The sequence below is a fragment of the Bombus bifarius genome, unplaced genomic scaffold (genome assembly GCF_011952205.1).
Source record: "Bombus bifarius isolate JDL3187 unplaced genomic scaffold, Bbif_JDL3187 scf7180000008022, whole genome shotgun sequence".
Taxonomy (NCBI): Eukaryota; Metazoa; Arthropoda; class Insecta; order Hymenoptera; family Apidae; genus Bombus; species Bombus bifarius.
In genome coordinates, this window is record NW_022884395.1 from 249,000 (window position 1) to 272,171 (window position 23,172).

General features: G+C 34.8%; 3 protein-coding genes across 3 annotated transcripts; all 3 read right to left on the reverse strand.

The window, feature by feature from the left end:
- Nucleotides 1-181: 181 nt before the first annotated feature.
- Nucleotides 182-2,642, reverse strand: LOC117207116 (15-hydroxyprostaglandin dehydrogenase [NAD(+)]-like). The gene is made up of 6 exons (XM_033447008.1): nt 2,283-2,642; nt 1,957-2,083; nt 1,759-1,868; nt 1,317-1,490; nt 966-1,123; nt 182-625 (listed from the first exon to the last, which is right to left on the reverse strand). The coding sequence occupies exons 1-6, from the start codon at nt 2,373-2,375 to the stop codon at nt 487-489; spliced, it is 801 nt and encodes a 266-aa protein (XP_033302899.1). The 5' UTR covers nt 2,376-2,642; the 3' UTR covers nt 182-486.
- A 2,353-nt stretch (nt 2,643-4,995) lies between these two features.
- On the reverse strand, nt 4,996-9,031 carry LOC117207119. Its single transcript, XM_033447012.1, has 9 exons — nt 8,930-9,031; nt 8,685-8,795; nt 8,414-8,528; nt 6,811-6,937; nt 6,585-6,691; nt 6,253-6,429; nt 5,993-6,138; nt 5,580-5,742; nt 4,996-5,108 (listed from the first exon to the last, which is right to left on the reverse strand). Exons 1-9 carry the CDS (start codon nt 8,983-8,985, stop codon nt 5,001-5,003), a joined length of 1,110 nt encoding a protein of 369 aa, XP_033302903.1. The 5' UTR covers nt 8,986-9,031; the 3' UTR covers nt 4,996-5,000.
- Nucleotides 9,032-12,036: 3,005 nt separating this feature from the next.
- LOC117207117 (15-hydroxyprostaglandin dehydrogenase [NAD(+)]-like) lies at nt 12,037-21,965 on the reverse strand. The gene is made up of 7 exons (XM_033447010.1): nt 21,732-21,965; nt 16,566-16,686; nt 15,637-15,760; nt 15,150-15,256; nt 14,869-15,042; nt 14,093-14,247; nt 12,037-12,755 (listed from the first exon to the last, which is right to left on the reverse strand). Exons 2-7 carry the CDS (start codon nt 16,656-16,658, stop codon nt 12,641-12,643), a joined length of 768 nt encoding a protein of 255 aa, XP_033302901.1. The 5' UTR covers nt 16,659-16,686; nt 21,732-21,965; the 3' UTR covers nt 12,037-12,640.
- Nucleotides 21,966-23,172: the final 1,207 nt, after the last annotated feature.

Below are 23,172 nucleotides of genomic sequence, written 5' to 3' on the forward strand. Positions count from 1 at the left end.
CATACAATATTTTTGAGATAAAGTACATTTGCACTGAACTTTCACTTGTCTGTCAGTATTTGCAAAAATGTGAATTTGTACAAATATTCATGGTGTAATCATTTTATTAGATTTGATCGGTAAGGGACGAATAAGATGAAATAAAATTACGTTATGAAGATCACATTACGAAAAAACGACATTCTTGTTTCCATTTTTGCAGTTGCTAATATTTTATTTCACAGAACTTTATAAAAATATTTGCACAAAACAATATAGAAAATTTTTACTTTGCCAGTCCATAAGCTCGATCGATACATTTGCATTTAGGATAGTTTGTAATAATGTATTAATGTATTTGTTATCAATCGCGAAATATACCGATTAATTAAAATCAAATATTAAGGCGACGATCGATAAAATGATCGTATTATCGATGGATAAGAAATCACAGAAACTTTACGTGATTTATGCTTATAGATTTCGCAAATATGATGTAGTTTATCTCTAAAGGGGACGCTTCACTAAATTATCGAGTGTCGGAATATTAACGACATAAGGTGGTTGCCCATCGTGTACCAAACATATAGCGCCATTTCCTTCTTTCTCCATCAACCGGATTATCGCTTTGGCCACGCACTCTGGCCTATGAAAATGAAAGATTAGTACAAATTAATAATTATTTTTATATAATTCGCTAAACGTCTAAAAATACCGAAGGACCTTATCTTTCTCGCTTATTATTTTCAGTAAAGAAAAGAATAATCATTATTACGTATTTGCTTCAGAAAATTTCATTAGCAACATGAATACTTTAACGACAATTGCCTCGTGCTTGTTAAAAAATTATTACGTTTAGATTGTTGTGAGTTTAGTTGTATAAATATTTTACACTTCGATTAATAGATTAAACCTACTATATGAGTATTAAATATTAAATTATTATGATCCTAAGACGGCTATTTCATATTTCCTAAAATACTTACTGTTGGTTACCCGCTGTTCTCAAACACATCAACGCTCTATTAACGTTAATGAAATTTAAATGTGGATTTTCAAAGTTGTACAAGTTTGTGACGAAGGGAGTGTGTGTACGGCCAGGGCACATCAGCATCATACGAACGCCAGTTTCATTGTAACTGAGCTGTATAAAAGAATGGTATATTTTAAGCATATTTTAATGTTTCCTTAATTTAATCGATCGTTGTAATGTCGATATTAATTTTTTAAATATTGTTCAAATTATTTTATTATTTAGTAGTATAATAATTATATAATATATCACGCTTTAAGTAACTGTGTGCGTGTGTGTGTGTGTTTTTTAAAGCTAGTTTTACCGCTAAACTATTGGTAAGTCCAACGATGGCATGTTTCGTTGCAGCATAAATTGGATAATAAATTACAGGTGTCAGACCAGCCAGGGAGGAAATATTTACTATTGTGCCACCTTTGCCACCTCTGTGTTTACCCATCAAATCGATGGCCTTTAGCGTCGTACGTACGAGTCCAGTCTGCAATGATTATTAATTAGCATCGAAACGAATAGTTAATCGAATCACACAGAAATGAAATTGATCGACTCTATCGGGATTAGTTACTTGGTTGCTGAAAAATTCATTACAAAAGCAACTAGCTGAGTATTGTATTTATTTTTGCATATACGGTATCTAATTTTTACTAGTACGTCTAATTTCCCATGAATGCATAAACATCCACATCTATAAGTAATAGTTGAATTTATTTATTTACAATTTAAAAAGTATACGACGATATACTTACGAAATTCACATCTATCATGCTTTGCCAGTTTTCTCCATTGGTCAAAACTCCTGCGCTATTGATGAGAATATCGAAGCTCCCTAACAATTGTGCGATCTTATCGAAGCTCGCTGTTTAAATTAAATCGATCTATTGATTTTGATATTTTTTTCTAATGAAATAAGCTTCAATTTACTCTTGTTACTTATCGTATCTTACCATGTACTTGCTCATCCTTTGTGACATCACAGGCGAAAAAATCCACACGGTGTGAACCATGCTGAATGCCCAATGTATCCGCTACGACTCTTCCATTTGAGTCTGGTAAATCCAAAATTGCCACGAACTGAACGAAATTACGAATACAATTTGAATAAAAATTACCAGATTTTGTACGAGGATATTTTTTTATTTCAGAACTTTCTTCGTTTCGGTAAATCTAATACTTGAACGAAAATAACCAGATCGCGAACGTATCTAACAAATTTAAATTTAAATTTTCATCCTTACCGTCAACCAAATTTTTACAGTCAACAAAGAATTACCTCAGCCTTGGAACTCAAAAACTGTTCAGCACAGGTGCAACCGATACCGCTTCCTCCTCCAACGATCACTACAATTGGGTGTTTCACATTCATTCTTTCAGCACTCTTTCAATCACTTACTGGGAAAATTCTTAAGAGTAGTATAATCACATATAATCAAACACTGTCGAAAGTTCAAATAGATTCTTTTACTCTGAATCGTTTACATTGAAGTTTCCAAAACATCCTATTTATAGGTTTAGTACTTGTGTACAGTTTCAGGTATATAAATGACAGTTATACAACATAGACTACGTTCCAGATGAAGAACTTTGGATGTGTTGAGATATTTTGAATTGAAATATGTCTACAAGTGATTAGATATGTAAACAAACAAGAGTACTATATATATATCGTAGCTGGAAACGATATAGCGAGGTCGCAAAATTAAAATTTATGCGCTTGCTGTTGAAACATCTGCATATTGAAACATCTTAGGGGAGATAAAAAGCTCGAGAACTTTGTTTAAGCCTGTACGATATTGTCACTCGGAACTATTTCCTTTTTTTAAACAGACAGGTAAATAATTCTCTTGCAACCCTGAGCGTGGCTAGATCGATCGGTATTACCGTTTAAAGTTTAACGTTTCAATTTATGATCTTACTATGTACGTATACAGCTTTCAGCTACATACGTATCTATATACATATATATAAATAGTTCGGTGTTTTTCAACCTTGAATATTTTGGGAGCAATTGAAAATAACTTTTATCGCTAATATCGCCGCGTATCGTAAAAAGATCTCTTTTCTACTCTTACGGATGATTTGTTATGTAACATTTTTATGTAACACGTTGTTATTCTTCTGATTACCTAAAAGTTACGTTACTTTCAATTTAAGCAAGTTGAACACTTTGCCACGATCGTATTCGTTCGACAGCCAAAGTTATAAACGTAATTTCTCATATTTTTCAAATTTATATTCAACGTAGACAAAGAAATTAAAAATAGTTTTGCCTATGTTTCTTTTTTCATTTCATTTGAAGTACCTGTCTATATTATACTTTAGCAGAATTTGCTTGATTATATATCATATAAAGAAGGAAGCAGTATCCAAAGGTTTCAAAAACAATTGACGACGATCATGGTGTACGATGATATTCGTTACTATTATTGTTATTTTGAAGCGATTATTAATACTCGATGTCATCGAAGAATCGTTTATACACGTCAGTCGTATCGTGTAAATGGCAAAACTGTCGATGATTTTGTTGTTCAACATTTGTAAAGCTTTTTCCTATACATATAACCAACGATCGACCTTAGTTTACGAGATATTCGTAACAATGTACTCTCCTTGTACGAAGGTCGTGGAGAAAGTAATACCCGTTTTGAAATATCAAGCGTACAAATACGTTTTAAGAAGATTTCTTGATTTGTAACTTTGGCATACGTGACAAGTTATTTTTCAATACAACCATCGGCTCTACTTGAACATTCATCGTAACGATAATAATACGAGTTTCTCTGTGCCTTCGTCACACGTTTCCGTAGACAGTTCAGCATACTTTTATTATTATTTTTATCTCGAAATGATATAATGGAAATTATTAACCATACTCTTACGCAATCGTCCAAACCGTTTCTTATTTTGCGAAACATTATCGGTCAAGTTTGACTCTTGAAATTTTGCAAAAAACTGCAATGAATATCATTTGCAACGAGACCTTTTTGAACTCACGTATCGCGTACAATTTTTCTGTCCGGATTGAATTCAATAATACATCCATCCATAATAATTCAAACATCTATAGCTCTGTCATCGTTAACTGCTGTAAATCGACGATGAATTCTTTTTACAAGAATTCTTTTGCGGCGTTGCAGAAGCATAAAAACGTCACCGGCGGCATTTTTAGTTCGCATCGTCGTTTTAAACGGCTGATACAACGACGATATTCAATATTTAAACAGAAAATTTTGTATGACTCACGCCAATACGCTAACGAAGCTGCGTGACCTTTTGTAAGTGCATTTCGTCGTTTTACATGGCTTCTGGATGTAAACGGGTAGTACTTTTTGGACAACCCTCGTAGTTGTGCGTCCGTGGCAGCGCATAGGTCGGTATTGATTGGTCAAATCCAAATGAAATCTAACTCTTATCTTCCGTCTATAGTAAGCGAGGGTTGTGCGAGCTTAAAGCCCCGTGCACAACTGCGTACGCGAAGCTGTAAGAAATTTCTGTTATAACTTAATTAAACACGAATATCATCAACGTATTGGATTTGAATTTAAATTAGTTTCTTCGATCCGGCAGCCTTGCGCCAATCTTGACCCAATCGGAATTCATAGCGTTGATTCCTATAACGTATTTCAAAATCATCGAAATCGGAGGAGTGGCAACTCTTTTGCAATTTCACACGTGTAAATTATGCTACGTATTTGTTAAGTTGAACGTTTAAATCCTTCCCTCCGTTGTATGATTTTGAAACCCGCATCTGATCGTAATTGAAAAGATTATTTTTTGGTTATTGTTCTTTTTTAATGAAAATCTGAATATTCGATTAGCTTAGAGAAAAAATAAGTATACGGTGAGATAAAAAATTAGAGAAAAGCGAAGGGGAGAGTTTAAATATCTCCAGATTTCTCAAATTTGTCAAACAATCGAAGGAATATTTTCAACTTAACTATGGAAATATATTATTTTCAATTGTTAAAATTACTTACGTTGTTGGAAGAGATCACTTTTTTTCATCATCTTTCCATTTCTTTTTTGCACACATTTGTTTTTGGCTGGGTACACACACCTTAGGTTCGACGCATGGTGGTTCTATCTTCACTGGACAAGGCTGCTATTGCCATAAAACTTTTTTATTCTTACGGAAAAATATAATTATTAATATGTAACGTGATATTAGAGACTCGTTTCTTAATAAACATAAGTATTAGGTTGTCTAATAAGTTCTTAAGATTATCATCTAAAATCTGTCTAATCATCGATGCATATCTTTCTATTATTTCTTGTACATGCATTAAATATTAATACTTTAATGTCAAATATCTGATATCTGATGATATATGTATTCGTTTTCCCTGCACCAAATCATATAATTCTAAGTAATATTCATTCGTACTTCTTGTCGTATGTTTACTGCAGGTAACGATAAGACGAATAACGCTCCTATGATACTCTTCAAATTGTAACATCAAACGCATTAAAAGCGAGCTTATCGAGCAATCAAATGCGTAAGAGAAGAAAAGAAGAAAAAAAGAAAAGCAACGTAGATTGAAATAAAAGTTTGAAAAGAGATTGATTTTACTTGTGCCTGATAGACTTTAGGGTCGACTTGTCCACCTTCTTTCTCCGGGAAGTGAATTAATCGAGGAATTTGATGGACACTGATTGCTGGTTCTACGAGCCATGCACTTCCGTTCTTTGCCCACGCTAGTATGTAGCTCAAAGCAGTTCCTATGTGATACTTGCTGCACATAGACGTGTGTTCGTAAACTATTTTATACGTCTATTGATATTTTTATAAGTATAAATAAAAGAAAAAATTAGAATAAATAACATAGAATAATATATCTTTCAATTGTAGACTGAATTTTTATTTCATTGCTACGACATAACAATAAATAATATAATTTATCTATATTTTATTAGCGTTACAATAACATGAAAATTGTGCGAATTACGTTAATAATAACCATACGACGATGAAATTTAACTTACGAATGCGGTATACAAATTGGCATTTCGTTCATTATTTTATTTGGAATAGGTTCTGGGAAGTCTGGTAATCCAATATTGGAGAAACATTTGGTCGTTGGACAAAGGGCCACAACACGAACATCCTTTTCTTCTCCTTTATAATTTTTCTTTAATGTAGAGTAAAACACATATCATTCAACAATAATAGATACAAAAAGCACAAATAATAGATACAAAGTGAATAGTTTCATTTGTACGATTATATAGGTAATGTAAGATACCGCGAAATCTCTCGTCACTTCTATAGCTGGTTCTTTGTTGCAATAAACCGGAAAGGGATCTTCAGGCCATCCCATGAAACCAAAAATACTCGCGCAATTTATTATTATCCCGTTAGAGCCAGCTTGATCCTTTCCTAGAAGCTCCAATCCTATTTGAATCGTTTTAGTTGTAGCGTTCTGTAAATTTTTGTGATTAAACTGTATATTTACGTGAATTTTTTTATGACACACATGTTGTGATATAATCTTACAAATGTTATGTTCCAAATATTTAAATACCTTCGTGAACCACTATAGTTAATTTTACTTCTTTTATCTTAATTATTACGGACCTGTTTCGAAGTCGACGTTGGACACTTTAATGGTGGTCGTTCTTTATCGAGATTGTTGAAAAGAATGTGAACCACTTTGAGCTTGCAGAGAGCGTTTGCCAAACCAGCTAAAACGATGATAAAATAAAGTTTGTCGTTATACTCACATTATACGTATTACTCGTTATACTATATTTTATTTCTTTTTTATTATTATATTTCATTGTCTTCGTCGATATTAATTTACCTTGAACGTGACAATCACTTTTAACGTCATAATGAACAAACAGAGCGCGATTTTTTCCGTAAGAATCGCATAACTTTCTTACTGCAATTTTTCCCTCAATAGGATCATCGTCAGCTACTACGACGACCTGCAATGTTCGAAAATCCGAACGATTAGCTTTGCTCCTCGCTTTGAATTTTGATTATCTTTTCTGCCAACGAAATAGACTTGTTTACAAGATAATTTACTTGCTTATACTCGAGAACGTGTTTGTTGACGACTACGCTATACTAAACATGATTACTGTATTGCGAATGTTTATGCAAGATTTCATATTAAATGTAGATTAAATTAATGTAGACTAATGCCATTAATGTAAATTAATGTAAAAAATGTAGACTACATCAAGACTTTGATTTTTAAACCGAGACAACAACTTGTCTCAGCAAACAGATCTTACTTATAGAGGCTAGTTTCTGATATATCGACGTAAAATGATTTCAACGAGCCTCTAACATTTTTCTGGAATGAAACCTTTTCCTGAAACATAAGAGACAGACGGTTCTAGTTTCGAAAATATTCGCAAAAATCTATCGGTACCGCATATCGAATTCTGCCTATAATTATGCGTCTGTGACAGGGTATGCGTTGGTGTTGATTACGGGTATCTTTATGATTTATAGCTGATGATCTACGGCCATGATTGTATTATGTGTTCGTGCCGCGGTGTGTCAGTATGTGTAACGATTTAATTTGCATATGCAGCGAAATGAGAAGAACGCAACTTCTTCGTAGGCGATGTGTTTGTTTACGAGACGCGCGTCTCGATGGCACGAGCCTGATTATCGACCGCCAATATTACAATTTGTTATTATTTCTTTGGGTTGCTGTGAGTCATTCGATAATCGTCGATGATGGTCAAGTTGTATACGTTATTAACAAAAGATAAGAGTTAGGTTTCGATTACGTTATTTATTTACGCCGTGATCAAGATTAATGCAACTCAAGATTACGGACGATAACTAAAAGAATAATACAATGAATTTTACTTTGTTTTTTGTGTATTCAAACTCAAAATACTTCTACCAATACCAGTCAAAGTGACTGGTACTTGTCCAAGTGTAAAAGAATCTTGCCATCTGTTTATCGAACCCCAATTAATCAGTTTCCTCGTTTTGTACAACTTGCCACACGTTTTTTAAATTTTTACTGCGTATCATTCGATATGCTGATATCAGTTATCAAGAAACTTCCGGATTGATCGCTGAATCGCTAGATGCCAACACTAGAAATACCACACCAGTCAAAATGACTGGTTCTACAATTTTATAAATTCGTCAACCCTCGTTTAGGGATCATAGTCCCAGATGGATTAATAATACCAAAAATTGTATTACATAACATGGAATTGCTTCTGTAAGGAAGTAATAAATCAATAAATACCAAAATATTCTATTATTACGTATTTTTTAAAGACCAGTCATTTTGACTCTTTTTTTGTTTGAAATAACCTCGTGTTAATTATCGGTAGTTCTAGTGTTAAGTAACCGACAACGTATTAAAAAATCGTTGAAATCATTTTACGTTGATACGTGAGATCTCGTTGGAAGTAGAAAACACTAACGCGCGCTCCTTTACACAGGAGATGATCAGCCGCTGCAAAACCAAAACCTTCAGACCCACCGATCACTATAGCGTTCTTACACGAAGGCTCCAGAATTGGTTTAGGTAATTTCTCGCTAAAATTCCATTAAAATTTCGTTGAAGATATAAACATCAGCATCCGAACAAGATAGCAGTGCTATACAAACGATATCGTTTATTTTAAATAAAGAATAAATAGTACGATGTTAAAAGTATCTTGGCAAAATATTAGTAATTTCATGGAAAATTACCAGATCGGTTTTATTATTTTTGGCCCGTCATCTCCTTTACCCTTTTTGTTCTTCTTTCGATACGCTGTTGGAGTTGCGTGAAATTGACACCGTTCGATCTTCCACAAGCTTCTGAAGTAACAGAAGAAAACGCTTATGATCCAGTGGAGAACTGAGGAAGAACGAAGTATACACTTCGAAGATGATGAAACGAAGGTACGTCGTTACTATTTATGAGGGAAAATATCAATATTCAAGTAGTTTACTTTGGACTCTTATCCAAAAGGTTGATGAAAAGCGAGGTTATACATCGTGATTGCATGTTGAAAATTATGTTGAATCTTTCGCCGTAATTCCTGCTACAATGCCACCATCGTTAAATAACACATTAGAGAAAACAGCGAAATTAGTAAAAAAAAAAAAAAAAAAAAAACAGAATCAAAAAGGCAAACGATAAATCTAATACGAGTTGAATGAGACAAGAATTTAAAAACTCAAGTCGAAAGTTGGACAGCTACGTTTCCGATATGTCAAAGTCACGTGTAGTTGTTTGTTTTTCTCTCGATTAACTCGTTAACGATATATTTCATTTTCACTATCTATGAATCATCGAATTAAGGAAAACGCACAGAAAGAAAAAAGATAAGAAAAAAAGTCGCTGATTAGGAAACGAAATTTATTAGGAAATCGATTTAATTGGAATATTTGACGAGGAAACGAACTTGTTACTTTTACGACTTAATAACTTTAAGGTATTTAAATTACTCTAATGCTGATACTATAATTGAGTTGTTTTGTAAAAAAAAGCTATGCATTTTATTGGCTAGGCTTGCAACATACATTTCCAGCAAATTATAACAATTTCCACTAGCTATCGATCAAACTGTCGTGTCGATAAAGATCGTGCGATGTTATATTTAAAGGTGCGGCTGATCTTCGATTTTAGATCCTGTGGATCCGCTTCTTGTTCTTGATCTCAGATTATACGTAATAATCGTGTAATAATAATAATTTATATAACGATTATAATCTTTCAAAAATTTACCAGCTATTGTATTGCTTTTTATTATCAAAAATTTCAAGAATTTTTCACATAACGGAGAACATCGTAGTAAAAAATAATATGAATATAATATTAATTGCTAAGTACGATGGTGGGGACAGATTCTTAATTTGATTAGAGATAGACGAGGGATAGATTTTCAATTTTCAAGAGAGTATAATCGTTCCGAAGAAAATGTAATCGGGACAAGAGAGATGTTAAGGATGTTCGATGGAAGAATGGACGATTAGAATGTATAATAATTATGATTTTTCGTCGAAGACGTCGAGTTTAGGCCTCGATTTCACTGCATCTAAACCTAAGTTTCTTCGTTTCTTCTTTTACATTGGTCGTCCCCGTGTTTACGAATTTGTATAAAATATTACACGCACGATTGATCGTTCTGTTCTTGGACAAATCGTTTGAATCGGTTTCTTTCGTCATAATAAATCTATCCTCTCGATCGGTTCAGTCGAAAGTTTGCATAAAGTAGTCGCAAACGAGGGACTCGATCTTACGCGATTATCGATTTTATTTTATAAATGTAGAAAATCGTTAACTTATGGATGGAATGAATTTTGTTCAGTTTCTCAACGTTCTCAGTATACATTTATCAATATCGTATTAACGTACTGGACTGGGACATATCGAGTCACGTCCGTTTGCAGACACTTTGATACGTAATTTATTGTGATCGAGCAATTAGAACGGAGTAGTAGAAAATTTAAAATGTTATTCGATCTTGACAACCACCATTCATTTCTATTGATATTCGCTCTTACTGTTAGTACATTATACGATTGCTTGCATCCAAGTTACAAATTGGACAGTTTAGTGTGTTTGAGGTAAATTCATTTATTTTAATTTTAAACGGTTAATTATTATTATTATTATTAATATTATCATTATTATTATTTAGTTCGAGTCGTTTTATCGCTTTTTCTTGCCTTATTACGTTACTATAAGCCTAACTTAAAAAACGCTTGTACATTTTGAACATTGAAAATTTTTCAAGTCCAAAGATCAAAACCTTGTTCGATTTTTTTTTTTTTTTTTTTAAATGGCGCACATTATGTTACGTATCTTTACACGAAAGATGTTACATTCCGGGAAAAATTGATTAATGATAATAATCGTCGATAACATGAAATTTTACTTATTTTACTATTCAAAAAATATCGAACAAAGTTTAGTCTGAAACCTCCACCAGTAAAATATCTGATCGGCTTGTGTATCTATTATTAAAAGATCGGAGACAGGTTTCTTCAAAGGGCTTAGGGAAGGTGCGATAAAATTCATCGTACACCTCTTTAAATATTACTGCCAACCATTGTACACGACTATCTAAGCAAAGTCCTTTGATTTTACAATTGTTTATGAAAAATGGTTAGAAACCTGTTGTGCAGAGTCGCGCAGTATAACAAATATGTATAAGTAAAGAGTGTTGAGGATATATTTTACAAAGTATCGAGTCTTATAGGGAACACATGGCAATTGTTAAACAATATAAAATCCAATATGGTGATTCTGATTTTTCATTTTCATCGAAAACGTTGTTCGTTCGACCAACTTTCGATTCACAGCGTATATTTAATTTTTTCTCGACATTTAACATTTAACGCGTTGATCGCCAAGGCAGTTCGAGCTGACAGTTCATTCGAAGATAAAGTGAAAAATGTTAGTTTCACCTGTTAGATATACAATTTTGGTTTCATTTTTATATCACGTGATTGTTTAGATTTTTAGAAATAGCAGGCTTCTAATGCCTAAAGAAGTTAGGGAGGTACATAATTTAAAGTTTTCATTGCAATTAACAATTTTTGTTGAATTTGCTATCAGCTTGTTAGAACCATTAATTTTCAGGTATTCGTAAAAATTGTTTCGAAAAGCGAACTATTAGGATAGACGTGCCACGATTATTCAATTAAATTATACCATCCAACGATAGTATCACAATTTAAAGTAGAACTGTCCCAATTCATAAAAACTATAAAAATCTGAGAACTATAAATTAAGTGATGAAAGGAAGCGAAGTTTTTCATCGTTAAACGATTGAATAATTAATAATCTTGTGTTTTAAATCGATTTTCTCAAACAGTTGACGTTTCTCTAGTTACGTCATTCATCTGAAATGAATGTGAAACGAAAATGATAAACGTCAAATGTGTCACTCGACGACACGATTGGGAGTATTCTCCCTTTTCACGTATCGTTATAGAAAGAACGATTCGTATAAAATGTATAAACTTGTTTTTCTTAAAATGCTCACATCGTTACTTTTCAATCACGTGGTTGTTGTAACGAATGAACACAAGGTAACATCGAAGGTCCTCGATTTCTATGTAACGTGTATAAATAACGTGGCGATAAACGCGTTAATGAGAAACTTACAGCAGTGCATGACTTCTCGATTTATAGATTATCATTTGCCTCCTTCGATTAACATTGTGACGTGCCATTATCGAAGAATTTCCTGTGAATTCCCATCGAGTACACTCTCGAAGGAAAATAGGAACGGACACTCGAGAAAATCCCGTTAAATTATCATATTATAATTAAAACGAACGTTATTCCTTCTAAATCTAACACGAACGGATAACAACGTACAAAGAAACATTCTCATCGTACTAATTGCCTTCCGTAATCTTTGGCAACACAACTGATGCATCCTTACACGTAAACGCGTGTTCTTCATCCCGCGTAGCATTTCACGCTTCCTCGATGATCGATCCTTAGGTCGTTAACTCGAATTTCCCGTAAAATTTGAATTGCAAATAAATTTTAGCTTGTGGATACCAGAAATATTCTGGAATATTTGGTTTTCCTTTTCTTTTTCGCAGCGATGATGAGAGACGATGAGAGGTTTTGTATGTGGTACGGCACAGCTATTTGAATTCAAGCGAGTAAATTCACGCGAATCATGACAGTTAGGATCTTAGTTTTTCGGGAATGTGATCTCGTGAGGAGGTTGGTCCTTCTCCACCAGCCAGACGCTTCCACTTTTGCCTGTGTTTAGGATCTGGATCAGCGCTTTAGCTACGTGTTCTGATCTGCAACATATTAGATCGTTTAGTGAATTTTATAATTTTTGTTTAATTTTTGTTTTGTTTATATATATATATATTGTATACAATATATTGTAATAATAATATATTGTATATAATGATATATATTGTATATAATATATTGTATATTATATACAATATATATATATTGATGATAATATATTGTATATAATATTCAAAATAAAATATCCGCTATAACTATTTGTAGGTTCAACAAATTTCTACACAGAGAATTCCTATTCAGTTCTGTTGTATAAAGATATGGAACGTGATAAAAATCCACAGTCTGTTAACGATCTTTCGAGGTGAATATGAAATTATTCATTGAATAGCTGTAAATATCTCAACATATTTATTTTTAACTAGTCACGAGTAAACTTTTGTTGCCGTGTATAAAATTAAGTTCGCGTATGTAAGACAGCAGATGTATAAGCATTTTAATAAATATTTTAATATCTGCTATCCCTAGAAATAATTTCCTTAGTTCATTAAATCTGGCTAGCTAAGGCTACCTTTTATTTTTTCTAAACGATAAAAACGATATTTCTTTTTATTCTTAAAATTGCATCGGTCCATAAATATTTTAATTATTCCAATAATTGACAGAATGCAGAATGGTAACATGACTTCTGTCGAAAATATAAAACAACAAAGACGCGGCAGTATCCTATAAACGTTAGAGTAAAACGAAATCTGAAAATTAACCGTTACTATTATATTTTACATTTGGAAGCTTGTTGAAATATTCCATTGAAATTGTGGGATAAAGCAGCGCTACAGAGGAGATCTGTGCTGCTTTTACAATCGAGATTTTAAAAATGTTATGTTTCAGCCGACTACCAGCGTTTCTAATAGCATAGAACGCTGTTCAAAGGGATAAACGAATTAATAAGAAAAGGGAGGAAATAATTTGATATTATAGTTTAACGACAACCATAGTCAAATAATAAGAGTTTGTGTATAACATCGATCGTATATGTATTTATAAAACTGTAACAGCCATTTCCGCGTAATTTCACTTTTCCGCTATACTCTAACATCTATAGATACGTGGACATATCGTAATACAGAATATTAAGCACAGAATAAATACACAATAAAATCAAATTAAGAATTGTTTGCGATTTAATGAATTTAATTTAATGTTTGATTAGAGATTTTAAACTAAATAACTTGACAATTAAAAGCTAGATGATGATATAAGAAGCTATAAGGAGATTGTGTAATATCTTAATGCTAATATTATCCTAACGTTATCATTCTATTTGATAAAGAGTGTGAATTATAAAATATTCCATTATCATGATTGGAAGTATTATTACCTTTGAGGAACTGAACTGGCGACGTCACGAAGCCAAGCGTCTACGTATCGAGGCCAGAGCAATTGTTTACTGACATCTCCTAATAATTTGCTATCTGTCGCGCTTGGGCATAATGCCATCACCTTCACGCCGGTTAAGTCCACGTGGTATTGGTGCTATGGCAAACGACAACAATATCAAACTGATTCCCACGATTTCCAATCTTGTAAGTTAGATCAAAGATAAATGACGATTTTTATACGGAAAATCTATATATACTGGATATTTTTGAACAAGTATCTCGGAGATTTTGCTTGAAACTTTCTGTAAAAAAGGATTTGAATTGATCGAAAGGTATCGTAAAATAAGAACATAAATACATCGATCGATTTTTATCCCTGTGACATCAAACTTTATAGATTTAGATAAAAATGAATCATGATGTTCGTGTAAAAAAAGAAGGAAGTCCTGAATTGTAAAATAAATACGATATACATGTATATGTATGATTCTATGCTTTTTGATAAATTGGATACAATGTAATTTATGACATTCGCGTACAGAAGTGTCCTAAATTAAACAAACGTAATGTCTCTCGAGGGAATCTCGTGTAATGCACATGCATATGTAGAGATAAGTACGTATCTATAAATATAAACTACATGTTACTAGAAGATTATTTATCTCTCCTATTTTTCCATAATAACTTTCTACGATTATCTTCTTAGCTCATGATCTATTTAACGCGTAAACTACGAATGCAATTTTATTATTAATCATCGTCAAAGTTAATTTACCCCAAACGCTCTGGTGAAGTTGACGATTGCCGCCTTGGTGGCAGAGTAAATTGGAACACTCGCATAAGGGTTGATGCTGACGTTGCTTCCAATATTAACCACTATTCCACCCTGGCCACCCCTGTCCGTTCCCATAAATCGCTGAGCGAGCAAAGTTCCGCGGATCACGCCATTCTGCAATAATTTCAACAAAGACCTCGTGCAGATAAAACAGAAAAATCAGGAGGAAAAGAAAAGAGCGTCGAGAAAGTTTAGGAAGGTGTTGAATATTAAATACTCACAACGTTAATGTCCACTTCCAGTTCCCAAAATCGATCGTTCATTATTCCAGCGTTATTAACAACGATATCGATGTGGCCGAACGTCGCGAACGTTGTTTGAAACGATTCTGCGAATTAAGATTAGTACGTTACTCTGACGTAAATTAAATAACTATGTAAATTTAATTGCGATGGATTTCTGTAGATTGAAATTAATCAAGTATAATAAATCAAGTGCACGCGTGTGTATGTAGATTGAATGTTTAAGATTATACTTTGCATTATGAATATTGAATATTAATGTCAAATTTTACAGAGTTTAATTTTATTCAGTATAAATGGAACCTGGATCATTAGAGTATAATTATATTTCTATAAATAAGTTACACGCGTGTTGATAGGTAGAAAATGAACGTATGATTTCCACTTTAATAATCGATAAATCAGATAGATTTTTCGCATTATACTCTGAAAATTTCAATTAATATTGTAATAGGAAAATATTTACCCTCGAATTGCGAATAGTCTGTGACGTCGCATTGACAGAAGATCACACGGTCTTTCCCATGCTCCGTAGACAGAGTTTCTGCTAATTTTTCACCCTCTTCTGAGTTTATATCGCATATAGACACCTATATATAGAAAAATGTAATATCTATTAGAATAGAATAGAATTTTATTTAATAATGTTTTACGCGTAATGCGTGGTAAAACGAGACACTATTGCCAGTAACATGACGTATTACTATTCCGTAGAAGTCGGTCAGAAGCCAAGATAAAACTTCACTGGAGAGCGATCTAAATATACGCGAGATAATTTTTAGCATAAGGCGTCGAAACATTCATGGAACGGTATACATACTAAGTCAAGGTTACATCCTTAAGGAGGTTTCGCGAAATATAAGTATAAACTCTGTTGGTTCCCCTTAGCCCTCTATTAATACGAATTTTTTATAGCTACTACGTGCTATGGGGTAAACCCATATCGCTACTTCCCTTAATGAAAACAGCACTGTAAAAATTTCATTGCTACTTCACGCTATCACGACTGAAAATACGAAGCTTCTTTCTCGATACTTTCATTTCGTATCATTTCGTTTCTCCTTTTCTTTCTTTTTTGCTGTTTAAAAATTTTTCATTTTGGGATTACGAAATGCATTTTATACGTTTGAATCGTATTTCGGAAAAGTCGTGATATATTTTAAGGTAGCTCGGATAAATAAAATCGGAAGAGGAATTTAAAATTTGTTTAAATAAATAGACAAAATTACATACTTTCGTTATTTATGAAATTTAATAAAAGCTTGCAAGAAACTGTTTCGTAGATATCAAACACGGTAACTTTTTAAATTAAACGGAAGCTATGGAAATTTTTCTCTCGCGTTAGTTTTACATTGAATATTTTCCTTTTTCTCTTTTTTTTTTTTTTTTACTCACCATCGCGCCTTCGTTTAATAATTCCACGGCGCAAGATTTACCGATACCGGAAGCGGCGCCCGTCACCAGGGCAACTCGCCCTTTTACGTCCATCTTCTACAGGCCCTTGTCAATTATCCGTCTGTAAATGAAAAAACACGATACCTACATCGTTCTTGAATAGAAATAAACGTTTCGTTCTTTCAGAAATTATTTGAGAAATATTTACACTAGTTGTTTAACGATAGCGAATATAAATTGACAGTAATAATTATCATGTAGAAAATTGTATACCGTTTTATTTGACAAAATGTATTTTATCGAGAGAAGTTTCAATACACCTCATTACCTAAACAAAAACATTTACATGGATCAATAGTAATTTTTTTCAATCGATAGAGATGAAAATTCTAACGCGTAACATGTTGTTCGAAACGTTCACAGCGAAATGTAAGGTAAATACGACAAATTTTCAGACAATGTGTTTTTTCAGATCTTTTTACACATTTTTTATACATAGCTATTGTCTCCTTAGAATTTATAAAATTTGTATGAAATACTAAAATCGTATGCATCGACATAACAGCAATAATCTTGTTACAATGCCAATTAACTTTACATAAAGGATTTCTATAAACTGTACAAATCGTTCAAATACTTTTACGTATTACTGTGCGTCAACTATCGAAGAACGCTTCTAACTTTCTGAAAAATTTAACATTTTGCAAACCAGTTTCAAAGGAATCAATTCGAAAAGGCTGAAGTCAATCCGACGCGTCGGTTTCATCTTGAATCCGTTTTGAAAAGCACGTGCAAACGACTTCTGGTCTGCCGCGACGTGTGATCGGCCACACGGGTGAAATCGAATTTTACCGTCTCGTTATAACCATTTCGTACTCGACTTCCCGACGATGGGGATGCTCGTTCGGAAATAAAGGCGCCTGACTCACTGAATCCGCTTCGAACGAGTCGTTTACCACACGCTCCGACTGCCAGACTCCCGCCATGCTATGTCTATCAACTACGAACTGAGAAATTCATGAGAAACTACATCGTTCGAAATGAACAGTCGTGTAATTTCAGTTTTTTAAGCAATTTTAAGTATTTCAAAAAATGAATACATACAGCATTTACAGCATTTATTCTTAATGGAGAAACTTGAAATCTGAATTTTTCTTAAATGGGCTAACAATCGTAGTAGTGTACGCGAAGATTTTGAAAATTTGTATTTGTATAGTTCAGTTGTCAGAGTATCATCTTTTTACTTTTATTGTTAATTGGGTTGTCGCTTTGTTGCGATACTTTCCCGCGATTCGAAAACGTATTTTTCACAACAATAAAGGGAAGATACTATTTCATGGAAAATAGCAGTAGACTGACTTGAACCGTGATAATTTTTAGGGCTTTATATTTTAATAGTAACAAGATTTGATCATTTTAAATCGTTTTTAAATTGTTAATATTTTCGATTGGGAAATTTAACGGATGATATTTTAGGGAATTGGAAAATGCGACTTTGTATCTTAGATTGTTAAAACTTTTACTTATGTGGCAATTTCGAGTCTCGCAGGCATATTTTAATAGGAAAGTGATATAAAATCATTGAAACGTATTTGTAACGGTAGAAGTAAGAAATTAGCGAATATAAGTTTTTACTATACATTTCAACAGTGATATCTAAAAACTTTTAATTAATATTGGATATTGGGTATGTTGGATACTGACCGGAAATTTTTAAACATGCTAGCTTTACAATTTTTAGATAACTGTAACACACAATATAATAGTGTTTATTTAGTGTGTATAATAGCGTTTATTATCTATCTAAGCTTCGAATTGGAGATTTTACTGCGAGTTTACGAAGAAAATATATGGTAAATTCGGTAAAACGGTGGTAGTTTTAACGATTCTTTTAAATACTGGAAACTTAGCATGGTTGAAATGTGATTATTCTACTGTTCCCCGTGAATCATAGATTTTATCTTCTTTCAGTAATTTACATAATGGGAATACATTCTGTTAACTATAGTTTGGCCAGGCAAAGTTCTGTTATGGTCACGAAACACGAAAATTCGTCTTTTAGACATCGTAAAAACACACAAAAACGATGCAGCTCGTTCTCTATCACCTGCTGTAATACAAAAGTGATTATAAAAAAGGGATTTGCGTTTATAAATAACTAAATAGAAAGGGACTTAAAATGTTCATGCAATTTCATATATATTTATAAACACGAATAGAGAAATTAATAATTAAAGAACCGAATTAGAAATCTGTCTCAACCATAATATATTACGATAAGCAGCTGTATCGTTTAAGATATTTTATACATTTCCCTGTATGGAAAATCAGACTGTTTCAATGTTGAGAAAATATCACATATTAGATATAAAGCAAACTACAAACCTTCCAAAATTTTCCATTTCGTATCAAATGCAATTCATAAAATCAATTGCGATAAAACCAACAAACACAAATTTCGAAAAGAAGAATACGAATACCAACGATCTCGAGGAAGAATAAACTATCAAATACCTACATGCAATATGAAAGTCGAGGAAACTTTCTCTCGCAAACCGCGTCCCGGGATCGTGAAATAAAAAATTCACCGCGTTCTCTCGAAACCTCCACCTGACTTTCTACCACGCGTCAAATAAAAGGAAGAACAAAGGGCGCAAGAAAACGTGTAACACAAAATAAACACGCAGAGCAGAAGATACCAGCAGCGAGTTGTGAAAACAGAACGAGAGAGAAAGAAAAAGAGAAAGAGAGAGAGAGAGAGAACGTGCAGCAAGAGGAATTTCACGCGGGCAAAGTAGAGGATTTCAAACGCGCCCCCATACTGTCTGATTCAAGCCTCTCGCGACAGTGAAACAGCATCACGCAGCTTCGTTTAATATTGCAGACGACGTGACACGAGGTACGAGGCAGCTCGTGTGTCTGGCAGCCGTAGATAAACCTACGAACACGTTCCGGCCAGAGAGCATCAAAAAGGGCCGATCTAAAAAATTCACGACGAGCTCGATCGCTCGATATCCGGCTGGAGAACCGTCGCCCGTCACGGTTTACCACGCACCTCTTCTCCACTTTCACCTACGCTGCCTCCTCGAAAACACTCGACCACCATTAACCCTCCGTGTTCCTACCGTCTTTTCATCCATAGTGCATGTACATTATTGTCCGTAAGTAGTTGCACGATTCCAAATCGTTGCAGATACATCGAAATGGTCCTGGAAATTCGCGATACCGTTCAGATCAGAGGGATTCTATAGCACGAAATAATAAGACGAAAAGCAAGAATACTGAAACTATATTGGAGGCTTGGTTCCCGAGGAAATTCAATTTGGAAATTTATCAGGCATACGTGAATTTGTCTAATCTCGATCAGACAGCAATAGACGGGAGATTATTTTACGTGTGAAAATAAGTGGGAAACGTAGCGTACAGTTTTTTTCGTTCAACGCTCTCTTTTCTGTGTTCAGATATTATATATTTGTACGAATGTTTCTGATAAAGAGATCAGTGTTGAAATATTATCGCGAGCCATTGTACGATTAGTATTCCTTGGTCTTTCCTTTTTTGCGTTCTTAGTCCGTGTTCTTTTCTCGGAGAAGACAAGCGGTCCACTGGGGACAAAATTTCCCGTCGAATGGCAAAGAATGGCAAAGAATCGAGTTCACGGACATCGAGTGGTCCCGAGACAGTAGCCTCGAATATTCTTCTATTTTTTAAGGATACTGTGACACTGAAATTTCTCTGTTGGCGAGGTGAAATAAGAGACGTCGATGGAGTTTGGTTTTATGGGACTTTCGGTCAGAATGGTTGATGCGAGAAAAGTTAAAACCTTCTTCGATGCTTTTTCGGTGCTCTATTTTGTTGTTTGAGAAATTTGTTAGGTTTAGAATAGAAATAAAAATTGAAGAAAATCACCCGTCAAAACATAACAAAATTATGATATATCGTATATACTTCTTTATTTAATAGTATTCATCCAGTACTAGTTATATCTAATTGTATTTGGTATTTGTTTTTAGTAAGAGAATCAAACGAAACTGGATAATTTGAGAAAGACGTGTTTTAAGTAATTTTCGCGATATGTAATAAGAAATATGGAGGTACTTGTTCTACTATATTTTATGGCGTAACGATGATTTAACGCTTTAATGAACGAGGTACTAGAAAGATTAATCTTTGTATTCTAACAACGTTAGATAAGATAAAAGGAAAGAAAAAAGATCTGTATCCGCAGAACATAGATAATATTTCAATTTTCAGCAAACAAGTTCACTTTCGCATTTCAAATTAAAATTGTAAATTTATTATAACTCGGCAATACTTTTCACGCTATCCAAAGAAGATAAAATCAACCAACGTGATACATCTTCGAAATAATATTCGTGTAACTCGTTATCCGTAAACACGTCGCGGGATGACTCTTAAAACTTTCACTGTGAAGACATTTCCCTCAAATTTTGACTCGTCTTTCGGCACTAAGCGGATTTATCTTCGCAGTCTCTACTTATCTATCCTCTTCAATTTTTATACACGCTTATAATTTCGTACTTCTAACGCACGATTCTTTTGGGAATTCTAGGTTTTTAAATACTTCAAAACTTTTCACGCGGTCTCCCTCCTTTCATACCTAATCGTCGTTCGTCAAATTTTTGCATCTTTCACGTTGTAAACTTTTCGTAGCTCGCTAAAATCCCGTGGAATCATCATTCCCTCTCAATTCTCATAAAATACCAAATGAAACCGCTACAATTCTACCTTCGAAATCTCAAAATCCCAAATCCGTCGAATTCGAAGCGAAACAAATTCACCGAGAATCAGGACCGAGCACCTTTAGAGTGGTTTCTTCGAATACCATCGCGATTCTACCCTGAAAATCGTGATCAACAAGCGAGGCTCGTTTACGTTGCTTCGAAATCTACCTGGTATCCTCTGGCAAGACCCAACATTCTCGTGAAATCGAAAACGAAAAAACCACCACGATTCTACCCCCGAAATCGAAACCTGAAATCCACCAGCCAGAATTCAAAGCGAAACAGATTCACCAAGAACCGTGTGACAAGCATTCTTCCTTCCAAATCCACCCCTTTTGAAGCTTCCATCCCTCCCTTTTTATTTTCCCTCCGTAACGAGAAGCGTAAAAAAAAAACTCCCCCGCACTATCCACCCAGGTACCTTGCACTTGTGATGATCCTTCCTTCGACGAATCAGCCGTCCCGCAACAGGCAGACCGCGTCGAAAGCGAAACGACCGGTCGAACGACGACGACGGGGTGCTTTGCGAGAAGTGTGTGTGTGTGTGTGTGTGTGTATGTGTGTCTGTGTATGTATGTGTGCGTGGATGCGCGCGTGTCTCTCGCGAGCTGCTTTCCTCGACAAGGTGTGGTTGACGGCCGCGGACGCACTGGCTGCTCCGTCGCTTTTCACTGCCTCCCCGTGAACGCACACACCCCACAGTGCCTCGATATTGATTGGCGGCGGTCGCGTGCCACGTGACTTTTACGTGAGCCACCGCTCCACGACGACCGCGACGCATGTACGCACGCATGTGCGCCTTCCTCTGTCTAACTTTCGCTATGTACATGTGGATAGAGGTGGCTGTGAGCGTGAGATGGTTTCGCGGGTAACGGCGAGCGCGCCCTCGCCCTCGCAAGCCCTTAACCTTCGACCGTGGCTTTTTGTTTCGAGGCCACGATACCGTTCTGCCTTGGCCCGATACGCTTCTCCATCGGCAACGACCCCGCCCTGCCGCCAGACCTCATCGAGATTACGTACGACGTGACACTATCTTTCGGATGCTGCTTCAGTTCGTTAGCCCGCGGTTTTGCATGCGATTTTATTTTTGTGTGTCGATTAAAACAGCAGGTGTGCGACGCGCCAGCGTTTTTACGCTTTTGGGTAGAAGAACGGAGTTTTCCGATTTTTCGCTGTTTGAGAGATCGACGTTCAGGCTTGGTGGAAGGAACAATTTGGTACGTTGCGGTTTTACTCAGTGTCGTCGCAGGGATTCGATGTGTTCTTGGACACATCGTTCGGATTTTTCAACGGGACAACGGGCGCATGTTCTACTTTAAATTCGGACAGCGTAACACGATAACAGTTTTTGCCGAATCTAACAGCCAACTGGTATACAATGTTTTGAAGCAAGAGGAATCAAGCCGCGCGTTGTATCCCATTTTGTATTCCTTTGCTACGCCTCTCGTTTTCCTGTCCACCGTGTACGATGGCAAGGGGTTGATTAATCGTTCGCGGTTGTATTTACTGCTTTCGCGTGGGTCCGTCTGCGAGGAAAAATTCACTGTCCCTCGTAATCCACCTTTCACGGTTTTCATATCCCTTCAACGCAAAATCGAATTATTTTTAATTGTAACACTTTTGAAATATACGAGCGAAAATGTTCTTCAACCTTTGTCACTACGCTGCGAATATTTATGCACTTATGGAAAATTTGTAAGCGTTAGAACTTACGCAGAGTAAATAATAACATGCGATAATATAAAATAATATTTCTCCATATAAATTCCATCGTTTCAGCTTTGTCCATAAAACTATGCACGAGAGGGAACCTCAACTCCAATGACCTTGACCTGCAAAATCCTGAGTAACACGCACTCTGT